Source organism: Lacerta agilis, chromosome 3 (assembly GCF_009819535.1).
Source record: "Lacerta agilis isolate rLacAgi1 chromosome 3, rLacAgi1.pri, whole genome shotgun sequence".
Lineage (NCBI taxonomy): Eukaryota > Metazoa > Chordata > Lepidosauria > Squamata > Lacertidae > Lacerta > Lacerta agilis.
This window is the reverse complement of record NC_046314.1, coordinates 83,198,778-83,220,167: the sequence shown is the minus strand read 5'-3', so window position 1 is coordinate 83,220,167 and position 21,390 is coordinate 83,198,778. Positions and strand designations below refer to the sequence as shown.

At 39.4% G+C, this 21,390-nt stretch overlaps 1 protein-coding gene across 1 annotated transcript in view; it reads right to left on the bottom strand.

Annotated features, from left to right (window-relative positions):
• The window catches only part of DNAH8 (dynein axonemal heavy chain 8), a 117,030-nt gene that overhangs the window by 59,206 nt on the left and 36,434 nt on the right, over positions 1 to 21,390 (bottom strand). The window contains exons 30-51 of the mRNA XM_033144581.1: positions 21,003 to 21,140; positions 20,103 to 20,343; positions 19,468 to 19,667; positions 18,270 to 18,423; positions 17,985 to 18,148; positions 15,848 to 15,950; positions 15,235 to 15,339; positions 13,229 to 13,390; positions 11,573 to 11,797; positions 10,847 to 11,019; positions 10,282 to 10,460; positions 8,068 to 8,255; positions 7,297 to 7,383; positions 7,056 to 7,163; positions 6,143 to 6,277; positions 5,241 to 5,402; positions 4,039 to 4,285; positions 3,059 to 3,300; positions 2,824 to 2,964; positions 2,352 to 2,589; positions 1,176 to 1,318; positions 263 to 397 (exon numbers count right to left, since the gene is read on the bottom strand). Coding sequence (XP_033000472.1) covers positions 263 to 397; positions 1,176 to 1,318; positions 2,352 to 2,589; positions 2,824 to 2,964; positions 3,059 to 3,300; positions 4,039 to 4,285; positions 5,241 to 5,402; positions 6,143 to 6,277; positions 7,056 to 7,163; positions 7,297 to 7,383; positions 8,068 to 8,255; positions 10,282 to 10,460; positions 10,847 to 11,019; positions 11,573 to 11,797; positions 13,229 to 13,390; positions 15,235 to 15,339; positions 15,848 to 15,950; positions 17,985 to 18,148; positions 18,270 to 18,423; positions 19,468 to 19,667; positions 20,103 to 20,343; positions 21,003 to 21,140 — 3,670 coding nt within the window. The remainder of the gene's footprint in view (positions 1 to 262; positions 398 to 1,175; positions 1,319 to 2,351; positions 2,590 to 2,823; positions 2,965 to 3,058; positions 3,301 to 4,038; positions 4,286 to 5,240; positions 5,403 to 6,142; positions 6,278 to 7,055; positions 7,164 to 7,296; positions 7,384 to 8,067; positions 8,256 to 10,281; positions 10,461 to 10,846; positions 11,020 to 11,572; positions 11,798 to 13,228; positions 13,391 to 15,234; positions 15,340 to 15,847; positions 15,951 to 17,984; positions 18,149 to 18,269; positions 18,424 to 19,467; positions 19,668 to 20,102; positions 20,344 to 21,002; positions 21,141 to 21,390) is intronic.

Sequence of the window (21,390 nt, the reverse complement as noted above, 5' to 3'; positions counted from 1 at the left end):
CATTCTTAAAATGTGTTTTCCAGTTTATGTAAGTTCTCAGATAAGTTCCCAAATAACTTGGGAGCATGAATATTGTTGGAACTTAGTGTTAAAAACAGAGAACGAGATCAGGGTTTACATTCATTCATTCATTCATTCTTATCCGTTTTCCCGTACCCTCAGAACCAGGGCTCAGGGCAGCTACACTTAAGGTTATTTAAAAGAATTTCAAATATTTCTGCAAGCACATCATGTAGAACTGATTATCAAACCTACAGCTTACCTGAAACATTCCAGGTTCTGTTGCTGAGGAAAAGTTTAAACATTTTGATAAATGTTCTTCAGGATCGTACTTTTTTAAATAACCTTTAATCATTACAGTCTTCGCTGTTCCTTGTTCACCAATAAGCAACACTGCCTGCAACAACGTTACGACAATTTATTATCAGGCTTGTACAACAAAGCTAATTCACTGCAAGAAAATGGTTTGAAACAGAATTTTTAATATAATTATGTTGGTTTTCTTTCTAATCTACTATTTACCTTCACATCCTATTCAGGCCTCAGCCCTTACCAAAATATAAATGGCAAAATCCAATACATTTTTATGGGAAATAAAAGGGGAAGGAAGGACACCACAATCCCTTTGCTCACTGCTAACTCCCTTTTGAAACAATAATTGCTAAATCATCATTCAGTTAGGATTGGATCTGGGCATTTTCAATTGAGAGCTGTGACTGCTTAAATTTTATTTATTTATTGTTGCTGCTGCCAAAATTGGGGATGGGGGTGGGGTTAAGTTGGGTGGGTAGGTGGGGGGATTGCTTGAGGGGAGGGCAAATCTGCACACCAAACCGATTAGACACCCCTGCCCTATAAATCATTGTTTGGTTTTAGACCTATATTGAGCAAAAGGTCACATATTCAATAGGGGATTCCCAGTCCCCTTCTCCCTACTGCAAACCCCAGAATAGCCACTGCTGAAGTTAGGAGATGGAATGAGATGGGTCACAGGGGCTGCATTAGGGCGGGTTTTTGGTTTTAAAAAAAATCAAGCAGAGGCACATTTTCTGTGTCTACAATAGTCTGTGTTGTTGCTGTTAATCATAGACACAAAAGGACATATATATAATAAGATAGTTAGGGCATAAAAAGACATTACCTACTCATACTTTGCAAAGAAAATGTGCACTTACTTTGTGTTGTTTTGCTATGGTATCCATTAAAAACTGGGTTCTGACATTGTCAACATTTGGAACCAGAATAGATGCATATTCAGGAATACTGTCTGTTGGATAATTATATTCCTGAACTTTTTTATTCCAATGATCCCAGTCACCTAAAAGTAGCAAAATAATGGTGGAAGAGCTCTAATTATTTCACTTCTTTTACCAGCAACTCCACAGTACTTCCTAGGGGACAAGGGATGACATAGAACCCATTGGACCTATTCTACATGGGATCAAAAGCCTTGGTGAATTAAAAGAAGCCAACATCTTTTCTCATACTATTATGCTCAGTCACATGAATCTCCAGAGTGTTATCACATAGGTGATTTTGAGTCACTGGTGGATTCAGAATAAAGTTCATTCACTCCGTAGTGATCACTGTAAGGAAGAATGGCAAGAAATAAGAGGAAAGCTTTACACTCCCTAATTCTGCTTCTTTTAGGAAAGAAGTCTTAACAATCAAAACTCAGCCATTAGCGAGCTGAGCTCATCCACCTAGAGCCCTATTCAGGCATTCAGATTACTTACATGTAAATAATTGCATGCACAAACGCAAGAGAGAGGGAGCAGGTTTATACTGCTAATCTCCCCCCGTCCCCCACTCCAGTACACAATCTTGCCCTCTTTACAGAGTTAGAAGGCTGAGGTCTGAAGTAGGGCTGGCATGAAATGATGCAGAGGAATCTGCAAGCTTCTGCCAAAATTCTGTTATGTTTCAGAGAGGAGAAAGAATTTCGGAAGTGTCAAAACTTAGAGCACTAACAGTATCAGTAGCCACCATTTTATTTATCAACTTATTTGTGTTTCAGGGAAATCAAAAAGACCTTCCCCCTGTTGCTGCCACCTCTCACTGACGCAGAGGAGTTCTGTTCCTGGTCCCCACATGCCTCAGCAGAGTGCACACAAGCTCACCCCACCCTCTTCCAGGTCCAAAAGGAGCTGCACATCGGCAGTCACGCGCCAACTGGAAACACCTGTACAGAGCCACCATCTCACCTAGACTGTATTTCAGTTCATTAGTCCTCATTCATTATTACATAAGCCTTTCTTTGGAAGTTTAGCGACATGCTGGAAAGAACATCTCCAGTACTGGAGGTTTGTGCAGTTAATTATTAAAGAGCATTGCACTGCTTTTTCACTTACCATAATCAGCAACGTAATACTCATACATTGTCTCTGCAGAACCTTTAGGAATTTGTGGCAGATCTATTTTGCTTTCATGGCTTCTTAAAAAGGCTTCCAGCTTTTCCCTGCTTTCCAGTTCTAAGAGGGAACCTAAACTCCACATCAGGCCAAACACAAATAATTTGTGAAGATGTGCCAAGCATGCAATACCACCTTCTTCCTTTGATGGTATCAAGCCTTCCAAAAGATTGATGGACTGGAAATATTTTTAAAAGGAAGAAAATGTTACACAATGTTTAACTTTCTTAATCAAACTTAAATACAAATTTCACTTAAATTTCACTTCATCTCCAAGAAAAACTGCAGTTTTATATCTATGGTTCTTAATGTTTTCCAAAAGATTGCCAGGAAGCAAGATTTCTATGCTTATTTTCTTTAGAGGCAATCATGCATTGCTGTATGAACAACTGAGACAACAGTAACTATATACCTGCATGATATAGTTGCATTCTAGAAGCTCCATTTTTGGCCAAAGGTTTAATTTCATGTATGTATATGCGTCTTCAAACACTTTATCATATAAACCTAGCAGCACATCAGCTTCTTGTGTAGTACGAGTCTTTAGCCAACCCTGTAAAAAAGTCATAAAAACAGTTTACATTAAAAAAACAAACCCACACTATTTAAAAGAAAAAGAAAAAGTGATCAGCCCTGCAAAAGTGTACCTGCAATATTGGTCTCCAGCTTAGTGCAGAAGAACTGATATACACCATGCCCATTCTAGAAACTGTAGCAGGAGATGCATTTTCAATATTGTGAACTTCAAAGAGCAACTTGCAAGTAGGAGACATTGGAATCCGATCACCATTTGCTAAAGTGAGAGTCTTATTATCATCGAGCACTGAATTCAGATTCTCAATCCAAATTGCATCTACTGGGCCATCTAAAACCAGAAAAATATTCTCGCCTGGAAACAAAGAGATATGGCTGAAATATGGAGGCTAACATTGAATAACAACAACAATTACAGGGAAGGTGCTTGTTGTTTAGATATTGAGGAGTATCAAAATGTGATTATCTCACCTGCTAGCTGAAATGACATAGCTCAGCGAAGGCTACACCACTGAGAGAGTTCCAATTGTGAGTTCCAGTTCTTAATTTAAGGCTGCACTGCACATCTTTAAGCACTATAGAAATCAATGTGTCTCAAGCCTTAAACTGGAATAAATTTGCAGCATTGTCGCCATGAAATTTCACTACACATTTTTTAAGAGTAAGGGTAGTATCCAATGATGTAATTCCATTAGGATTTCAGTTTTCACAGAGTAACTTCTCCTCTCCTCTCCTTATGCACCCTGTCTCAAAATCTGCTCTGGTGGGCAGGGGAAATTTCCAGAACAGAATTACGGGACATGCAGAAAGAGAGGAGGGGGAGGGGAAATTCCATTGCGCAGCCAGAACTCCTTGTGCTTGTGGAACTACTGTACTTGGTTGGATACTGTCCTAAGATTATTACAGTTTTATATTAAATGGATATATGATTCTCAAGTTATCTTAATTACTTACTCAAGTTATCTTAATTATTTTTACTAGAACAGAGACCAATTAGTGCAGCTGCAAACAGAAGATCCTTTTCAGCAGTACGCTGAGAGATGATAATCACGTTCCCATATGCACTATATAGAACACACTATAGCTGGCATACCCTTTTTAGCCTTAAGCGTTTTTCTCCATAGTGTGGAAAAGATTCCATCTGTCCAGTCATTTGTTGCTGTATCCAGTTTACCAAACATCTGAGGCGCAGTAATAGCTTTTGGGTTCATACGCATTTCCCTGTGAGGATATCCACACTCCGTCATTGCCCTCATCAACATAGTTATAACAGTTGTTTTCCCAGATCCACTTGGCCCAAGTGTCATCAAGCCATGGCGTACTTTGGAAGTTTCGTACAACTAAAACAGGGAGGGAGAAAAAAGTGTGGCCAAATCAGAAATAACTATTAGGATTATCTGTGTTCTTACTGAGCTTGTCTTCCTAAGGACTTCCTCCTGAGCATGTCCCCGGTGCAAAGCAGGGAGGGAATGGGTACGTTTACCTGGGACTAGGCAAGGCAACTGCCACGAGAAAAACAATTAGCCTAAGGTTAAATCTAGGTAGTGCTTGAGGACATTTATACAAACTTTATTCTCTGTATCTGTATGTGGCGGTATCTAGATTTGTGGCGGTATCTAGGTATACAAGAGATTTTAAGATTTGCTGAAGTCAATTAGAAACTGCATTGGTAGAGAACAAGGAATATTTTGAACAATGAGCTGTTGGCTTAGGCACCAGGCCCTCCTTCAGAACAGAGAGGGAAAGGGAGAGAAAGGATGGCACTGCTGGTCCTGATTATGGATCTCTCTCTCTCTCTCTCTCTCTCTCTCTCTCTCTCTCTCACACACACACACACACACACACACACACACAGAGAGAGAGAGAGAGAGAGAGATGCTATTGCCATCAAATAACAGGCAGTATACCTCAATACCATGAAAAATAAATATGCAAGGTTCCCTGTGGAATGTCCTCCCTTCAGATGTCAAGGAGACTGAAAACTACAGAAGACATCTGAAGGCAGCCCTGTATCAGAAAGTTTATATGCTGTAAGCCGCCCGGAGTGGCTAGGGAAACCCAGCCAGAAGGGTGGGGTATAATCATCATCGTCATCATTATCATCACCATCACTGCTTCTGGATAATAATGCACAACTATATGCACACTGCAAGTTACATAATGTGATATACTTGGGTTGTTATTGCAGGCAAGGAGGGATCTTCTGAGACAGCTTGAATGTGAAAAATGTGATTTAGAGCAAAAATTCACATCTGTAGGTTCTGCAGTTTAGGTTTATGAGGTACAGTGTAATACCTGTACAAGCTTAAGATTCCAAGGTGGGTGGTTAATCAGTCCTGCCTCTTCAACCTGATTTGCAACAGCTGCCTGAAGGTCAACATATGTATTGCTGTCCAATACCAACCCCGGAAAGAGATCATTTATAAGACTAAGAAAAAGGGGTTCATCTTCATCTACCTGGAAAAACAAACAAATAAACAAAACACAATAATTTATGGATTTGTAGAGATGGTCACTGATCCAGATAAAATTAGTCATGCCTCCCAATGAAAGAAATAGGACTTGCATTGGTTATGAAAAACTACTTCCACTGAATTCAATGGGTTTTAAGCATTATTAATTTACTTTAGGTAAAAGAAATAAAGCAGTAGAGTTTCACTCTTAATGACACCGTAAGACACACAGGAACCTGCCTTATACTGAGTAAGGCCACTGGTCCATCTAGCTCAGTATTGTCTACACTGACTGGCAGCAGCTCACCAGGATTTCAGACAGGGCTCTTTCCCTGGAGAAGATGCTGGGGACTAAACCTGGAACTTTATTCATGCACAACAGATGCTCTGCCACTGAGCTACAGCTCTCCCCCTGAATTAGTCTTTTTTTATTTGACTGCTTACAAAATTCAAAACCCTATTTAAATAACAGAATAAGTATAATCAGTGTTCACGAAAGTGCTTATAGAAAAGTGTTCATGTGTTTCTGTTCTTCTTTTATTTATAAACTCAATTCTGTCTAGTAGCTGTACAGAGTGGAGCCCTTTATACTCAATGAATGCACACCATGCCTAAAGATTTTAAATTAGTTTTAGGACATCAGGAATATTTGAAACACATCTGAAACGACAGCAGTAAGAGAAAAATACGTAGTAGCCACATTGTAAAGTAACCTCTGAAAATCTTAAATGGATGGGTTCTTACAAGTTTAGAGAGGTTCATGTCCCTTAGTCCTCTCATGACAGTACTCATTTCACTGTCATCGGGCCTTGCCCTTTTCTGAGATCCAAGAGTCCTCAACACTGAAAGGATATTTCTCAACCCAAAGTCATAGTGAACCTAAAAATGAAAGCGACAAATGCTATAAATAGTAACATGGCCAGAACAGTGTGCTGAGCCGTAATATTTCTAAAATGCAAAAACTCAAAATCCTAACCAGAGAAATTAAGAGAATGTACCAGAGCACTTTAATGTAATATATTGCATTGGATGTTCATTGAGAAAAGACAAACTTTGTATGTAAAAGGTATATAAAACAAAAGCAAGAGCAACATCCTGTGGTGAAAGGGGGCAACCAAACTCTTTGAGCAAGGTCCCCAACAGGGCACGCTCTGAGAAAACCTGGGGAGGTTCTGAGCACTTCTGGGGCTGGAGGTAGCGACAGAGCTGACCATATGGAATATTGCTTTTCATCCCTGAACATATAGTCCAGAGATAATGTGGAGTGCAATGGTCACTCAAATGGTTACCTATGGTTTATCAAAGAGCAAATACTTTACAATATCCTGAAGGCATAAAACTTGATCACTATAATATCACATATGCTAGTCGTGTCAGGGTATAATCCTGTGGCGGGTCCAGGAAGCCTAGGACACGAAGAATGTCAGCCATCACAGACCAGCTCTGGTCAAAGAAGTGGCAACCAGCAAATAAGTCCCTTTGCAGAAATAGGCCATGGCAGATAATGAAATATGCCCTGGCCCCTACAAAGGTTTTTAGGTCAGGCTAACAAGTAAGAATTCTGGGGAACTAAGAGGTCCTGTTTCGCTACTCTTTGTTACCTGTGCACCACTCATTGGTCTACAGCTATTGCACTATATTGGTGATGCAATATTACCTGCTTGGTAAGCTGCTCTTCACAAAGCTTATAGAGAACAAAGAATTTCTGAGCCAGTATGACATTCTCAATAAAGCCACAGCTTGCAAGTTTCACTCTCATGATTATCTGAAAAAATAGCACATTATTAAGAATTTTATTAATATTAGAATATTTTAAATAACAGAAAGAGCAATGCATTTTTTTCTTTTGTAAAGGTATGCAGCTGAGAGATATGTTGCCTAAGAGTGATAAATAGTACCTGTCTATCTGGAACCATCATTGCAACAGTTCTGAATTGAATTTTTAGGTTTTCTGGAAGCTCCTGGCGTCCAGCATACCCAGGATTCTGCAATTAAACATAGAATTTAGGGCAATTTTGTTGAGAGTATTTGGCACATGTCTCAACTTTTGTGCACAATTGTGATTTATGGCATGCATCTATATCCTCTTTGAATTCAATTATTTATTATCAAAATTTGTGTCTTGTCCTTCACCCTAAGATCACAAGGAAAATTACCACAGGAGAAGAACAAATTATAAACCAAACATGGAATATAAATATAAATATAAATCTGAGATAGCTATAGCGATAGCGATAGAGATATATGTGACTTTTTTCAGCTGGAACTCAGTTCTGGCACCTCTCAGGTGGGCACTATTGCCATTATAAGAGGAAGAGGGAGATGTTCATGGTGAGTTCTGGCACCTCTTTTTCTAGAAAAATAGTGTACACACACACACACACACACACACACACCGGTATATATATTCCTCATCTCCCTTCCTGCTTTCTATAATATCTCACCTGACAAAGAGTTCTGAAGAACTCAAAGGTTTCCCACAATTTCATGACATTTCTATTTATCCTAATTAAGGTATTATAAATTTAATGTTTTCAAATATATTGCTCTGTTAGACAAAGTAATTAACCACAAAGGTAATTTATTTTCAAGTATACTGCAAAACAAAAATATGATTGATTTTCTCTCATCAATAAATTAAAAGTGTGCAATTATCGTAATAAATTTACCATTGTCAGAAAAATTCCAAACTCTGGGTTTAAATCTACAACATCTCCATCGGAAAATATGAACTGTTTTTTCCTTTCTTTTCTTGCTGTCAAAATGATATAAATTTGTTGAGCTGCTACTGACAACACCGGTAATTCAATTCTGTTAAATTCATCAAAGCATCCCCAGGAGCCAGACTGTGCAAGTCCTAAAAGAGGAAAACGGGTTGGTTTTTTTACCCTGATTATATCCTTTCTGTGGTTAAAATTTTCACTCTTCTATGTTGCCTGGGCAAGATCTCTCTTCCAGAGCTATATGTAGAGAAGAAACCTCAAAAGACTGTTTCTGGGTATGTACTGATGTTGTAGAAAACTGACGGCAAACCATCTGCTGGCGTCACCCACTGTATTTGCAAGGCCATTTGTATGGTGTCTGCAAGCAACAGCGCTTGCTCAAACATACCATTTAAAATGTTAACTTTCCCCAATATATACACATACATACGTCTGTCAAAGACGTGAATGGGAAGAAAAGAGTGTGTGTACTCACCAAGAGCGTATCATACCAATTCCTACAACTTTCCTGAGCAGCTGCAGTACTCATAAGGAAAGAACTTTTAAGAAAATTAATGGTTTCTCATGCCCAAAGCTTCGTAAGACTGATGTCAGAATACCACATCCCAACTACTCAATTCAGCAATTTATTTTGCATGCACAATTGCTACAGCCCTCATACAAAAGCCTTTTTACCCATCTCAGTGTTGGGGCCATGGCATTTAGATCGGCCCTGTACTTCCCCAGAAATCCATAGTGTGTACGCCAGCCTTTGCCAACCTGGCATTCCCCAGATGTTCTGGACTACATCCTGCATTGGCTAGAGCTAGCATGGCTGTGCTGGCTGTGGCTGATGAGAATCGTCTCATGGCAGACAGAAATTAAACTTGCATGAATATTACCTTGTGCAATCCTATACATGCCTGTTCAGAAGTAAATCCCATTGAATTCAAAGGGATTTACTCCCAGAGAAGTGTGCCGTGGATTGCAGCCCTAGGCACTGGATCTTTGAATCAGTAAATCTTCACTTCTGATCCAATATGAAACGCTTCCTTGTATATGCTACAGGTGTAGAATTTGTTTTTCTTAACTTTTGCATGGCAATGTAATCTTCCTTCTCTTCTCTTTTAAACACAAGTATCAAAGCTAAGGCCATTTTAAAAAATTAATTACTCCTTGGGGAGGGAGGAAATAGGGCAGTACGTTTCTAATTATGAAACAAGAAACTGTTTATTACCATTACAATTTGCTGTATACTATATTGCAAATATATTTTAATTTCATATTACATTCAGCTTGCATCTTACAAACTGTTATTACATTTCTTAACTCAGTTTTCCATAAAAACTATTATTCTATCTTGCAATTTCCCCTTATCAGATATTGGCAGGCCGATCCTGCAAATGTTTACTCATGAGTAAGTCCCACTAAATTCAATTGGGCTTGCTCCCAAGTAAATTCTTGAATTGAATCTCTTTCCCTTGATTCCTCTTTGCTGCATTTAGGCTGTAAACTCCACAGGGCAGGAACCTTGCAGCTCCATCAACGTCTACTCAAGAATTACCACCGAGTTCAATGAGACTTACTCTCATATAAGTGGGTATAGGATTTGAATATTGTTCTTATATTCCAATTTAAGAATTTTAAAAATATACAGGTTTCAATGAGAAAGACTGGTATGCACTAAACTCCAGATGTTGCTGAACTATGTATTTTGTGGTTTTATATTCTGATTTTATCCTGTGAACCGCCCTGAGACCTGCAGGTATAGGGTGGTATATAAATTAAATAAATAAATAAAGTACAGCTCCCACAATTGCTGATCATTGGCCATATTGGCTGAGGCTCAAGGGGGTGCAGAACAGGGAAGCAGTTTCAGAAGCAGGGTTGGGAGGGTGAAAAGAGGGCTTAGAAGTTGCATAGGGTAGAAAGGAGAAGGTCTAAGAAGTTTCCATGGGGTGGGGAGAGAAGGCTTGGTGAGCAGCATGAGCAGGGGGCAGAATCCCCCTTGTATCACCATAATTACAGCTCCCTAAAAATTCTTCCGAACACTGGCTTGGGCAGATACTGTGACAGATAGTAACTACAGTATCTGATGAGCTTATGTCGAACACCAGTGGTTCATTGAACACTGTTAATTCCATTACTCACTTTCAATATGTCCAACAAGCCAGGCCTTACCTTTGAAAATACGGCCCAGTCCTCTGAAATCCATTTGATCTGAGCAGTTAAATACTACTACGTATTTCCCCAAAGCTTTGCCCATGTCTTTCGTTGTTTCTGTTTTGCCGGTACCAGCAGGTCCTGCTGGAGCTCCTCCCATGTTCATTCCCAAAGCCTGAGCTAAAGTAATGTAGCATCTGTAAATGTAAATCCAGATCACTGCAGTATAGAATAAGGATGTGTACAAATACAATGCTATTGAACCTCACTCTACATTTTGAACTCGGGTAACACACAAGCCCCCATTCAGCAGCAGTGGCAAAAGGATCAGGTCCCCACTATGGAGCTCAAAGATTCTCAGGCTCTGCAAGTCTATGATAGGTCCCTTGCAGTAGGAGGGAGGGGAGATGGTCAGAGAACTGCAAGAGCGCTGCTCTGCCCTAACTTCCACGCTGCTGGCAAGAGGCTGGCAGAGTTTTGGATGTGGTAGTCCAACTGCCTTCAGTTCTCCCTCGCCTTGACCATTTTGGATTGTTATCATTATTCAGTTATAGATAATATGTAATGAATCCACTCTTCTTACCTATCTGTTAATGGTGTTATAACCAGCCGATCTGTGCATCCCAGAAATTCATTTTGATAAACAAAATCAACATCCGTAATCGACACCAATGTTTGATCGAGATCTTCCTTAAAATAAAATCTGGACTGCTTTAACCATTCAAAATCAGTCACCGATTTTATATGCATTTTAACCTTAAAAAAAGAAACATTAATTATATCAAATCAGTACAGAAGTATAATTCACTTGGTGAATTAAAAAGTTACTCTATTAAAATTATTCCCTCTATTTTCTCTCCTAATACTCGACTCCAGTAACTAGGAACATTTTTTGTTCTGATTTTTTTTTGTCACCATACCTTTTCTATTTTTGTGCTTTAGTATATTGATTAATTCTGTTGTTTTCATTCTCTATTTCTCTCCCAGCCAAGGCCTTAATGACTTACTGGGCAGCACTTCTTCAATGAAGTACTTGCCAGCCACCATTACAAGTGTACAGGTTTAGCCATCCTGTGGTGGATGTTTAAGAAACAGTGCATGTTAACTGCTTACATCTAACCATGGCCCAATTACTCTTCAGAGGAGAAAAATATAAGGGAGCTCTAGCGACTGTCTTTCGCCTCCTTCTTTGAGACTGATTCTCTCACACAATCCCGGCCAAGCCAAACAGTGATATTGGGTACAAAGCAAAACTTGATCAGTTAGACATGAACTACATTACAGATCCCAGCTAATATGTATACTTTACCAAGTCATCAAATATATCACGCTGATGCACATGAATAGTAATGAGGGTTTCAAACTTCACTCTGTCAAACTTCGTAAGATCATGAGTTGTCTGGCCAATAAGTGTATTCAGAATATCCAGAAATTTCTGATTTGTTACTGACATTATTTTCCTATCATCTTTTGCGTTGTTTAATGCCTCTTCTGAATCATGTGTCCACAGCATCTGAATTCCCAGCAACCCTACCTATAATAAATTTAACAAATAAAATATGTGCATGAATATTTATAGCGCATTCCAATTTATAACTAATAGAACACCAACTCATCCTTTTCAACTATAATTTAGAGTGATTAACTAGAACGATTAACAAATGAGGTTTTGATATGGATTTTCCTTTGGAGTCGGGAAGTAAATCAGGAAGTTTCAAGGGTCCTCTTCTCTATCATCATTTTCACATACATTCAGTGAAGTCCATAAGCAACCCTGTAAATTCCTTTACCATATTGCCATAGTGAAGCACAGAGACAATTAATAATATTTTCTTTAGAAACCCTCAAAGGTAAAACAGTTAGGGTTGTTGTTCTTTATGGCACAAGTATGACTCTTCCCTGAAAGTAAGAAACAGGATGAAGCACATCTGAAAGCTTATCATGAAGCTTCATATGGGAAGGAACTTTGACTTCTGGAATACTCACTAAAAACAGCCTACAATAACACTGTAAAAAATAAGAATGACAGTGGCAAATACGACAATGGACATGGCCAGCAAATTCCAGCTACCCTTCCATCCCCAGTATTATGGGGACTTGTCACCCACAAATAAATGGGTGACTCACAACTTTATAGTGAGCATTATTGCTGCTTCATTGGGTATCAAGGCTCATGGAATTACAAGAGCAACATTTGTCTTCCTGGGCCCTGATCTTGAAAAAACAAGCTCTGTCCAGAGGTCCTTTACCTACCTTTATACCTACTAGTAGTTAGAATATTTGAAAAGAACCAGGTTTACATCCGTACTTTGCACTGAAGTTCACAGCGTGACCTCGGACCAGTTACCCTCCCTTAGCCTAACCTGCCTCCCAAGGTTTTTGTGGGAATAGAACGAGTGGGGTGAGGAGAGAACCATGTAAATGCAATGCAATGCAACAAATGAATGAATGAACAAATAAAAATACCCAGTATGTTATGCTGCTATTCAGAAAATTGAAGTTGATTGCCCTCCATAAAGCAGATCACATCATAGGACTGGGGACTCACAGCCTTTCTCCATTCTGTCTTCTCTACAAACTACCATTTAGCTATAAAATAAATAACGCAACCACTATCGACATCTTTTCAGATCATTCATTACACCTGTTGAATCACATGCAAGATATGTCCCTCAACAAGTACACCACATCCATTAGCAGAGACAATGGATTGTGCGCATACAAGTTAATGTTAAGCAACTACAAATACCATTGATTTCAGGTCCAGGAAATCAAGAGAACCTTAAAGTGGGTAGATGTGCCTATTACTTATGACTACAGTATTTATTCTCACAAATGCCTAAGCCTCATCCAGAAAAATAGGTGCAGGTGACAAGCTTTTTCATTTTGTCTTTTGGCATGCAAACCTGGCCTTTTCACCTCAGGCCTTCATAGCTGGATCTTAACTGCTTTTCGGACTTCTCACCTGTGCTGGAAAATGGTAAAGGAAGTTCAGTAGCTGGTACCCTGGATCACTAATCTGATAAAAGGCTGCTCGAATGACACAATGTAATGAAGACTGTTGCATTTTCAGTAGATCCATCAGCCAGAGCTCTACAGGTCCTTTTGCATTTACTGGGGTGTCCAACTGAAAAATTAAAAGTTGTGTATTAATTATTCAAAATGGGGTTTACAGTCTCTTTAGTATGATTAAGAAAGGAGACTATGCACCAACTGGTGAATACTAGAGGTTTGTGCATCTCTACTCAGGAATAAGGCAGGCAAATCAAACTGGACACCTCAAAATTCTGCAAAGCTAAGCTAGGTTTGGTATGCTTTCAAACTGGATGGGGGACCGCATGCTGAGATTCCTGCATTTCAGGAGGTTGGACTAGATGACCCTCAGGACCCCTCCCAACTCTACAATTCTATGATTCCATGATTCTAATAGTCCCAATGCTTCCATTTTTGGATGTTTAAAAAATTACCGGTGAACTAAAGCAATTTTCTTAACAACAAATATATAAGAAAGGAAAGAGAAGAGTTCAAATGGGGTACAATGAGACCATAAGAAGAGACTGTTGGTCTTACTTTAAATGTGTTTCTTAATGGGAACTAGAATACCACCAAGTGAGATTGTGTTCCTCGTGTTACTTGAGGCAGGAAAAAAATATTTACCTAGATTACTTAGAGCAGGGGTCAGCAAACTTTTTCAGCAGGGGGCCGCTCCACTGTCCCTCAGACCTTGTAGGGGGCCGGACTATATATATATTTTTGGGGGGGGTGAATGAATTTCTATGCCCCACAAATAACCCAGAGATGCATTTTAAATAAAAGGGCACATTCTACTCATGTAAAAACACACTGATTCCTGGACCGTCCGTGGGCCAGATTTAGAAGGCGATTGGACCGGATCTGGCCCTTAGGCCTTAGTTTGCCTACCCATGACTTAGAGCATCAGGATATTGAGAAAGAAGAATTAAGTGATGGGTTGGAGTTCAATGAGCTTATTTTGACAATATTGTTTAATGAAGTTTGCTTTTTGCAATTGTTATGCAAGGCATCCTTTGACTTCAGATATACCCAGCACAACCTAAAAGGCCAGTTCCTTTTGTCAAGGAGCTGCTGTCCTGACAGTTTCAAACTGCTATTCAAACCTCACAGAAAGACCTGATCACAGGGATGGCCATTGTGGGGTGGAATTAGTTCATTTTCAGTACTGAACTGTGTCACACAAGTTGATATTTCTATTTCAAAACAAGTACGGTTTCCCTTGTTCCTGTCTTCATGACTGGATAAAAAAGGATGTGAATTTGGGGGATTGCATCAAACACTCACCCTAAGATCCTACACACAGAGTTACCTGGGAGTAAATTGCATTAAACACAGAACAAACTCATCTAAGGCTAGAATTCACAGGTACACACTCAGAAAAGCTAATATGATTCTGCTCTTCCTACTGCTGAGGGCTCCATTCTGATCTGTCTACCTCATCTAATGAGCAAGAATCTACTTCATAAAACATGGTTTACTGAGGACCAAAAGAACTAGGGTATTGTTAAAATTTTAAACAGTTGCTGTACATATGATAAAATATGTCAAGGAGCACTGCCTACTGCTACTTCATGGGCTTGTAGGTCATACATTCCAAAGCTTCATACTGTATAGTAAAAATGTTAATGTTAAAAGTTAGTTAATGTATAAAGCCTAACTCCATACTACCCTATTCATAGTCATCAAAAGCTAGCCAAATATTTCATATCTCAAAAACATTTTATCATCATATTCCAGCTTTGGCAAGTCTAAGGGGTGGGTGGGATTGTTTATAGTTAAGGTATTCTAATTAGAGAACGGTCCTCTTACATCCTTCTGCACAAAGAAATAACATTTTATTTTCAACTTAGCCATTTTTTTTAGGGTAGTAAGTAGGGAGAGATTAATTATAAAATTCAGAATCATATTAATTTATATTTTTAAAATGCAAAATATTACAGGAATTTTTTCTCCTTCTCTTGATATGACTGCCATTATGCGATCATAATCCTTTGGATGAAATTCCACTTCATTTATGTTGTCAGATAAACCAGGCAAATGTGGCTGAAAGAAAAATAAAATCCATGAATGCATATAGAATTCTAGCCAGGACATTTTAACAAATTAGCTTATTTTTTTGTAAATGAGCACAAATTCTGAATTAAAGAGAAGAGCAAATGATGTTGATGGCCAGATCCCAATATGGATTTCTTCCCACCATGGGAATTTACTCCTTGGTAAAACAGCTGCGTTCAGCCAAAGGTTATTTGAATTTATAGGAGAGTTTCCAATAGGAAGTGACAAGAGGGAGCCATGCTGGAGTGATGAGAGTATAGTACTTAATGTGCAGAAATTCCTGGAATTCATCCTAAGTCTGGCTATAACAAGAGCCTCTATTTTCCAAGATATGTTGAACCATTTCAATTAAACTAGCATAAATCATGCTTACAGTCACTGACTCCTCTGCACTGTAGTTTTAAACGTACATGAAGAAGCACACAAAACCAGAGCTCTTTCAAATTTGTTCTGCATTCAGTAAATACTATTTTTCCATATATATGTTGGAACCTACCTGAATAGTGTGTGAATCACTAGCTTGTCCAAGTATTTCCAGAAGAGCAGGGTCAGAGATAAAGAAGAATCTGGGAAACAGCAATCTTTTCTTTTCCAAATATCTTTAATAAGAAAAGAGATTTATTTAAGAAAACGTCTTCCCCTCCATTTTTTGAAGTGCCCTTACTTGGGAGTTTCAAGTAAATGTAGGTAATATCAATCCAAGATGTAAATTTGCCAGTGGGGCAGAGCCACTATGGTAACTTTTGGGCAGGTGAATGTTTACCAGGAGGGAGAGAGGAGGGATGAAGCAGCAGAGGGGTCAGGCAAGGTGCAGATGCACCAGCAGAGCCAATCCAGTGTTCCTGTTGCACTATGGTGGTGAACTCTCTGCCACCTCCCCATTCTGGTAAACCAGTCACCTACCAGGTAGCAAACTGCTTCTGATCAATCCTACACAAAGGATGCATAGCAACAAATCTCAGGATTGCATGCGTAGTTTCCAGTACCCACAAAAGCTTATGCCATAATCATTTAAGATACCAGAAAACTCCTCATTGGCTTTGTTTGCAGCAGAGTTAACATGGCGACTCCTTTGGCAGTTCTCATGCCCATCTGTGGACAGCTTCAGAAGCCTAAGACCTCCACAAAGTTGAATGTGGCAATGCTTCTAGAGCTACTGCTTTACTGCTGGTTTTTATTAATCTCCTGGGTCAAAGTTGCTTCGCTGCTCTTCTTGCTCTGCTCCTCTGCATTATAACAAGCTTCTGTCCTTTCTGGCCATTATATCCACTTTCCTTTATCTGTGCAACTTATGGGCATCCAGCTTATAGACCCAACTTATACTTCTGGCTCTTGTCTACTCCCAATTCTTTTCTTGCTTTAGGAAGCTTTTCCTCGTGCAACATGATCCTGCTAGTAGTACCACTATCTGTTTCCTTTCACAACCACCTGACTTGTTGACTTCTACTGGATTTCTGAACTCTGCAATCCTGGTTTTGCCCTCCCCATGCTAAGGGGGCCTTCTCATTGCAAGCACATGACAGTTGCAGTGCCAGGCAATACAATGAGGTGGCAACATCCTTTGCTCTTCAGGAGTCCATAGAAAGCACACAACAAACGGGTGCGGAGGAGAGTTTGAGATGGCAGCAAGGTTTCTCATACCACATGCACAACACCCTAAAGGCCTTGGGAATTTGCCTGTCTCCCATTTCTGGTAAGAAGATGTAGTAAGTAAGTGATGGAAGAAGGATTTATGATTCAACTGGGCCAAAGCTGCTCTGCTCCACGTGCCTCATATCCAATGCTACTTTAGCTTTTGCATATTGTGGTACATGCTAATGGATGATAAATCAGTGTTCACTGATATTTATTCTCAATCTGCATAAACAATAAAATTGAGACTCATTCAGGACCATTTGCAGTTTCAGTTTTTTGGGTTTTTTACTATTTATTCCCCCCCGCCCCCGCCCCCCCACGTCTTTTTGAAAATGCCCATCCCAGCTACTGCCTAGTGCCCAACATCACCTAAGGTCATCCTTGACATTAATTGGGGAGCTATAGATCTAAATTCCTCCAGCTTCTCCCAATTCCTAAAATTCTGTACTAGAAAATTAAAAGTATAAAAAGTGAAGCATGGGTGTGTAGAAGCCTAGATTTATGGGAAGATCTACTATAAACAGAAGAAAATATTCCTGCTTTTTACCTTCCAATATTATCTGTACTTTGAGCCATAACTTAGCTTTGGCAATTGACTGTCTGAAGTGAATTAATAAAAATATGCAAGACTAGAGCAGTAATTATTTATTTGCAAAGTTATTTATATTATTATTATTATTATTCTGATTTTTTTTACCAAACTAAAAAATATACCAAAGAACATAAGCAAATTTACATATATGGGCCTAAACTCATAAATCTGCACTGAGCATGCCAGCTGCACATGCTACAAATCAATCCCCTAAAATCTCTTAATAACTTCCCAAAACACCATTCCCAAAACTCTCCCCTTAATACCAAACACGAAATGACACTAAAAATTAAGAAGCATGCAATGTTAATTAAAACCATAAAAAGTTAATTAAGATGAACTATTACTTTGACCTAAATTAAAAGGATCAGGTTTCCCCCCCAAAAAAAGTTTGTAAACTTTGTACCCTGTTAACGACTTCTGGCACACTTCCAACTGCTCGTGTAAATGCGGTAAAAGCTGCCCCATAGTCTCATCTCCAACACAGCAGTTAACTACATTGGGGTTTTCATGAGCTCGCTGCATTATCTTTATCCATGATTTGTCAATGTTTTGAAAACGTTTGGCTTCCTAAACAGAGTAAATGTAATGGAAACATGAATGAATATTATGGCATTCTAAAGTGCAAACTACTGCTACACAGCTACATTTCAAGATGAATATTTACATAATTGAATCATGATAGAGTTACCTGAGGTAACTGCTTGGCAATATCTCCGCCTACAAAAACAGCTTCAAGATAAACCCAGAGGTTTTGCACAATCAGCCATTCTTCAATTATATCACTGGAGGTACTAAGTTTGAACACCCAGTTCTGAATCTCTTTTTTAAAAGGTGCATTGTATCTGAGAATAGGAGGCAAGAAATAGCAGCATGAAATTCAAGAGCGACCCTTTTGACAATACTTATTGCTACTATATTCTTTTAACAACTGTTTTTCCTCCACTTTAAATGACTCTATTTGGTAGTGTAGACATAACGTTGTCCATGGAGTCACACAACCCTTTTTTCCTCTTCCCTCTTCCCCGCCCCTCGAGTTTTGGAGCTAACTGTGGTTCAGCTTTACAATTATAAAGGTGTTGTGGCCTTGTTCCCACATAATGCTAAGCCAAACTGTGACTTGGTGTGAATGAGCAATCATGCTGGTGCACAGTGAGAAAATCAAGACTGCTTGGCTCTTCCCCTGCTGCTGCCATGATACTGAGAGCTAAGCTGGTTTGGCTTAGTGTTATGTCTGAACCAAGGTTCATGGTTTGCTTCCCTCAAACAAACCACAAACAGAATGTCAAGAACAAACCTTGATGCAACTTGTGATTTGCCTGGAGTGAGGCAAACCATGAGTTTTTATTTGGACATAATGCTAAGCCAAATCGCAGCTTAGCTCCCACTAGTAGCTGAAGCAGGGGAGGAGTGAAGCATCTATGGATTTTCTCACTATGTACCAGCATGCTTGCTTATTCACGCTAAGCCATGATTTGGCTTCATGTAACCTGACTATAGCTAACTCTTGTTAGGCCCAAACCACAGGACGCAACCATACTTAGAAGTAGGTTTTTGTTAGTGTGGTTTAGACTAACTTAGTCGTAATGTTGGTGCAGATGTAATACTAAGAGTTTGCTCCAAAACTGAAAGAGAGAAAGGGGGGGATGCTTACACAAGAGGGGAGAAAGAGGGAGGGGTGTGCACATTTGCAAGCTTCTCCTAATCGCCTAACTGTGATAAGGCACTGTTACATTTGCACCAAGCTGGTTTGGTGGCTGCAGCATCTTACTGCCCTGGCCATTGCTTAGGGCGGAGAATGGAAAGCAGAAGAGCACCTTGTCTGGCCTCAGGGAGCACAGCTCCAACTCTACGTTAATAAAAACATTCTACAAAAACTGTGAAACTACCTGTTGCTCATCAAAGATCCCAGGATCATTAAGCTGTCCTCCATCAGTGTAATAATTTCAGCCGATTCTGTTCCCTTGAGAAGTAGCTCTCCTCTTCCTTTGAATGCTGAAAAACTCAAGACTTGATTTGCCCAACTGTCAATTACTTGGGCCAGTTTAGCTTCAATATCCTTTTCTTTTATAGCAGATATACAGATGTCCTACAAAGAAAGAAAGATCCTTAAATTAACTTTTAAAAATATTGATAAGCCAACTGAGGAGTCTCAATAAAGACACCTTACTTGTGCCCATGCTTAGGTATACCTCTTTTGTGTACTGACACAAACATTGCTGCACATGAGCAAAGAAAGGCATACCTTCTAGGCCAGGGGTTCCCAATTGGTAGTCCATGGACCCCAGTGGGACCTCGTAACCCACCCAGGGGTCTGAGGTGCCATTCACATTAGAAAAACTACCATAGAGATATTAAAATTTTCAAAAGTAGAGGATCCATGGTTTGGCCTTTGAAAAATAGGTGGTCCACAATCCTTAGCTAATTGGGAATGACTGTTCTAGAGCATGCTCACTGACTCTCAAACTGCACCTTAGGCTGGCATTCTCTTTCAATATAAAAATGCAACAATATGGAAGGCTACCTCAATGTCATCTTTATGCTTGAGAAGTGGTGCTTCCATGATATTCCGAAGGCAAAAGGAATCTGATTCCACATCAAATGGATGCCCAGTTGTATCAGAAATACGGTTCCAGTGTCTTAGTTTCATTGCTTTATTAGTCATCATTTCCAACAGTGGGCAGGACTCACTGAAATCATCTATTCTTTTCTTAAGATCTAAAAATGCTTGCCAGTCTTTGAGCCCCTTAGGTAGTTTGCGACACCTTTCATTGAAAGAGATTGAACTTTTTACTATTTCAAACTTAAATGTGCAAATATCTTAACAGAAACAAAACTATAAGCTCGTTTTTGAAGAAGAAAAACTTCTAAAGGCTTTCCTAAAAACAAATGTATTTGCATCCTAGAGGATTTCATGCTTGGGATCAGACAGATTGAAAGAGCAAGTTCTCTAAAACTGGAACCATGCCTTAGAAGGCCTTGCTGTGACTACCTGCTGATGTTGCTTCCCAGGTGTTAGGAATCTTAGGCAGGACTGCTCCTGCTTACCTTAAGAGATTCAAAGGCTCATACCACTAAGGTATGCTAGCAAATTCCACCAGAAATGGAAACGGGAGCAGAAATTGTCACTATTTGTATATTCGCCCGAGGTCAATAACAGAACTTGCGCAAGCAAATAATGGCTTATGCTATTGTCGTTTTTAATTCCCCAAACATTACATAAATAACCATGTCATTTTCTGCATTTTTCTGACATTTGTCTTACGCTGAAATGCATCCAAATTACTCACATAATTAATTATGTAGTTAATTACATTAGTTTCAGCCATAGGCAACAGGAGAAGGAATGGCACAGGTTTTAGCAGAAGATAAAATGTACATATTGCACTGGATGGTTTACAAATCATGTAGAAAATAAGCTCACCTGTTTTGAAACTCCAGAAGTTCAGCATTAATTTTTTCAATATCTACATCTCCCCAGAGAATTTCATAATACCCACTGATATTATTCATCACAGTATCATATAATCCATACAGTTTTTGAAGCAAACTTAGCTCCTTCCTGCAAAAAAAATCATCATGATGAAGCCACTAGCATACCTTTTATTTGTAAAAGTGGGATGCAGGTGGCACTGTGGTCTAAACCACTGAGCCTCTTGGGCTTGCCAATCAGAAGATTGGCAGCTCAAATCCCCACAATGGAGTGAGTTCTCGTTGCTCTGTCCCAGCTCCTGCCAACCTAGCAGTTCGAAAGCACGCCAGTGCAATTAGATAAATAGGTCCTGCTATGGCAGGAAGGTAAATGGTGTTTC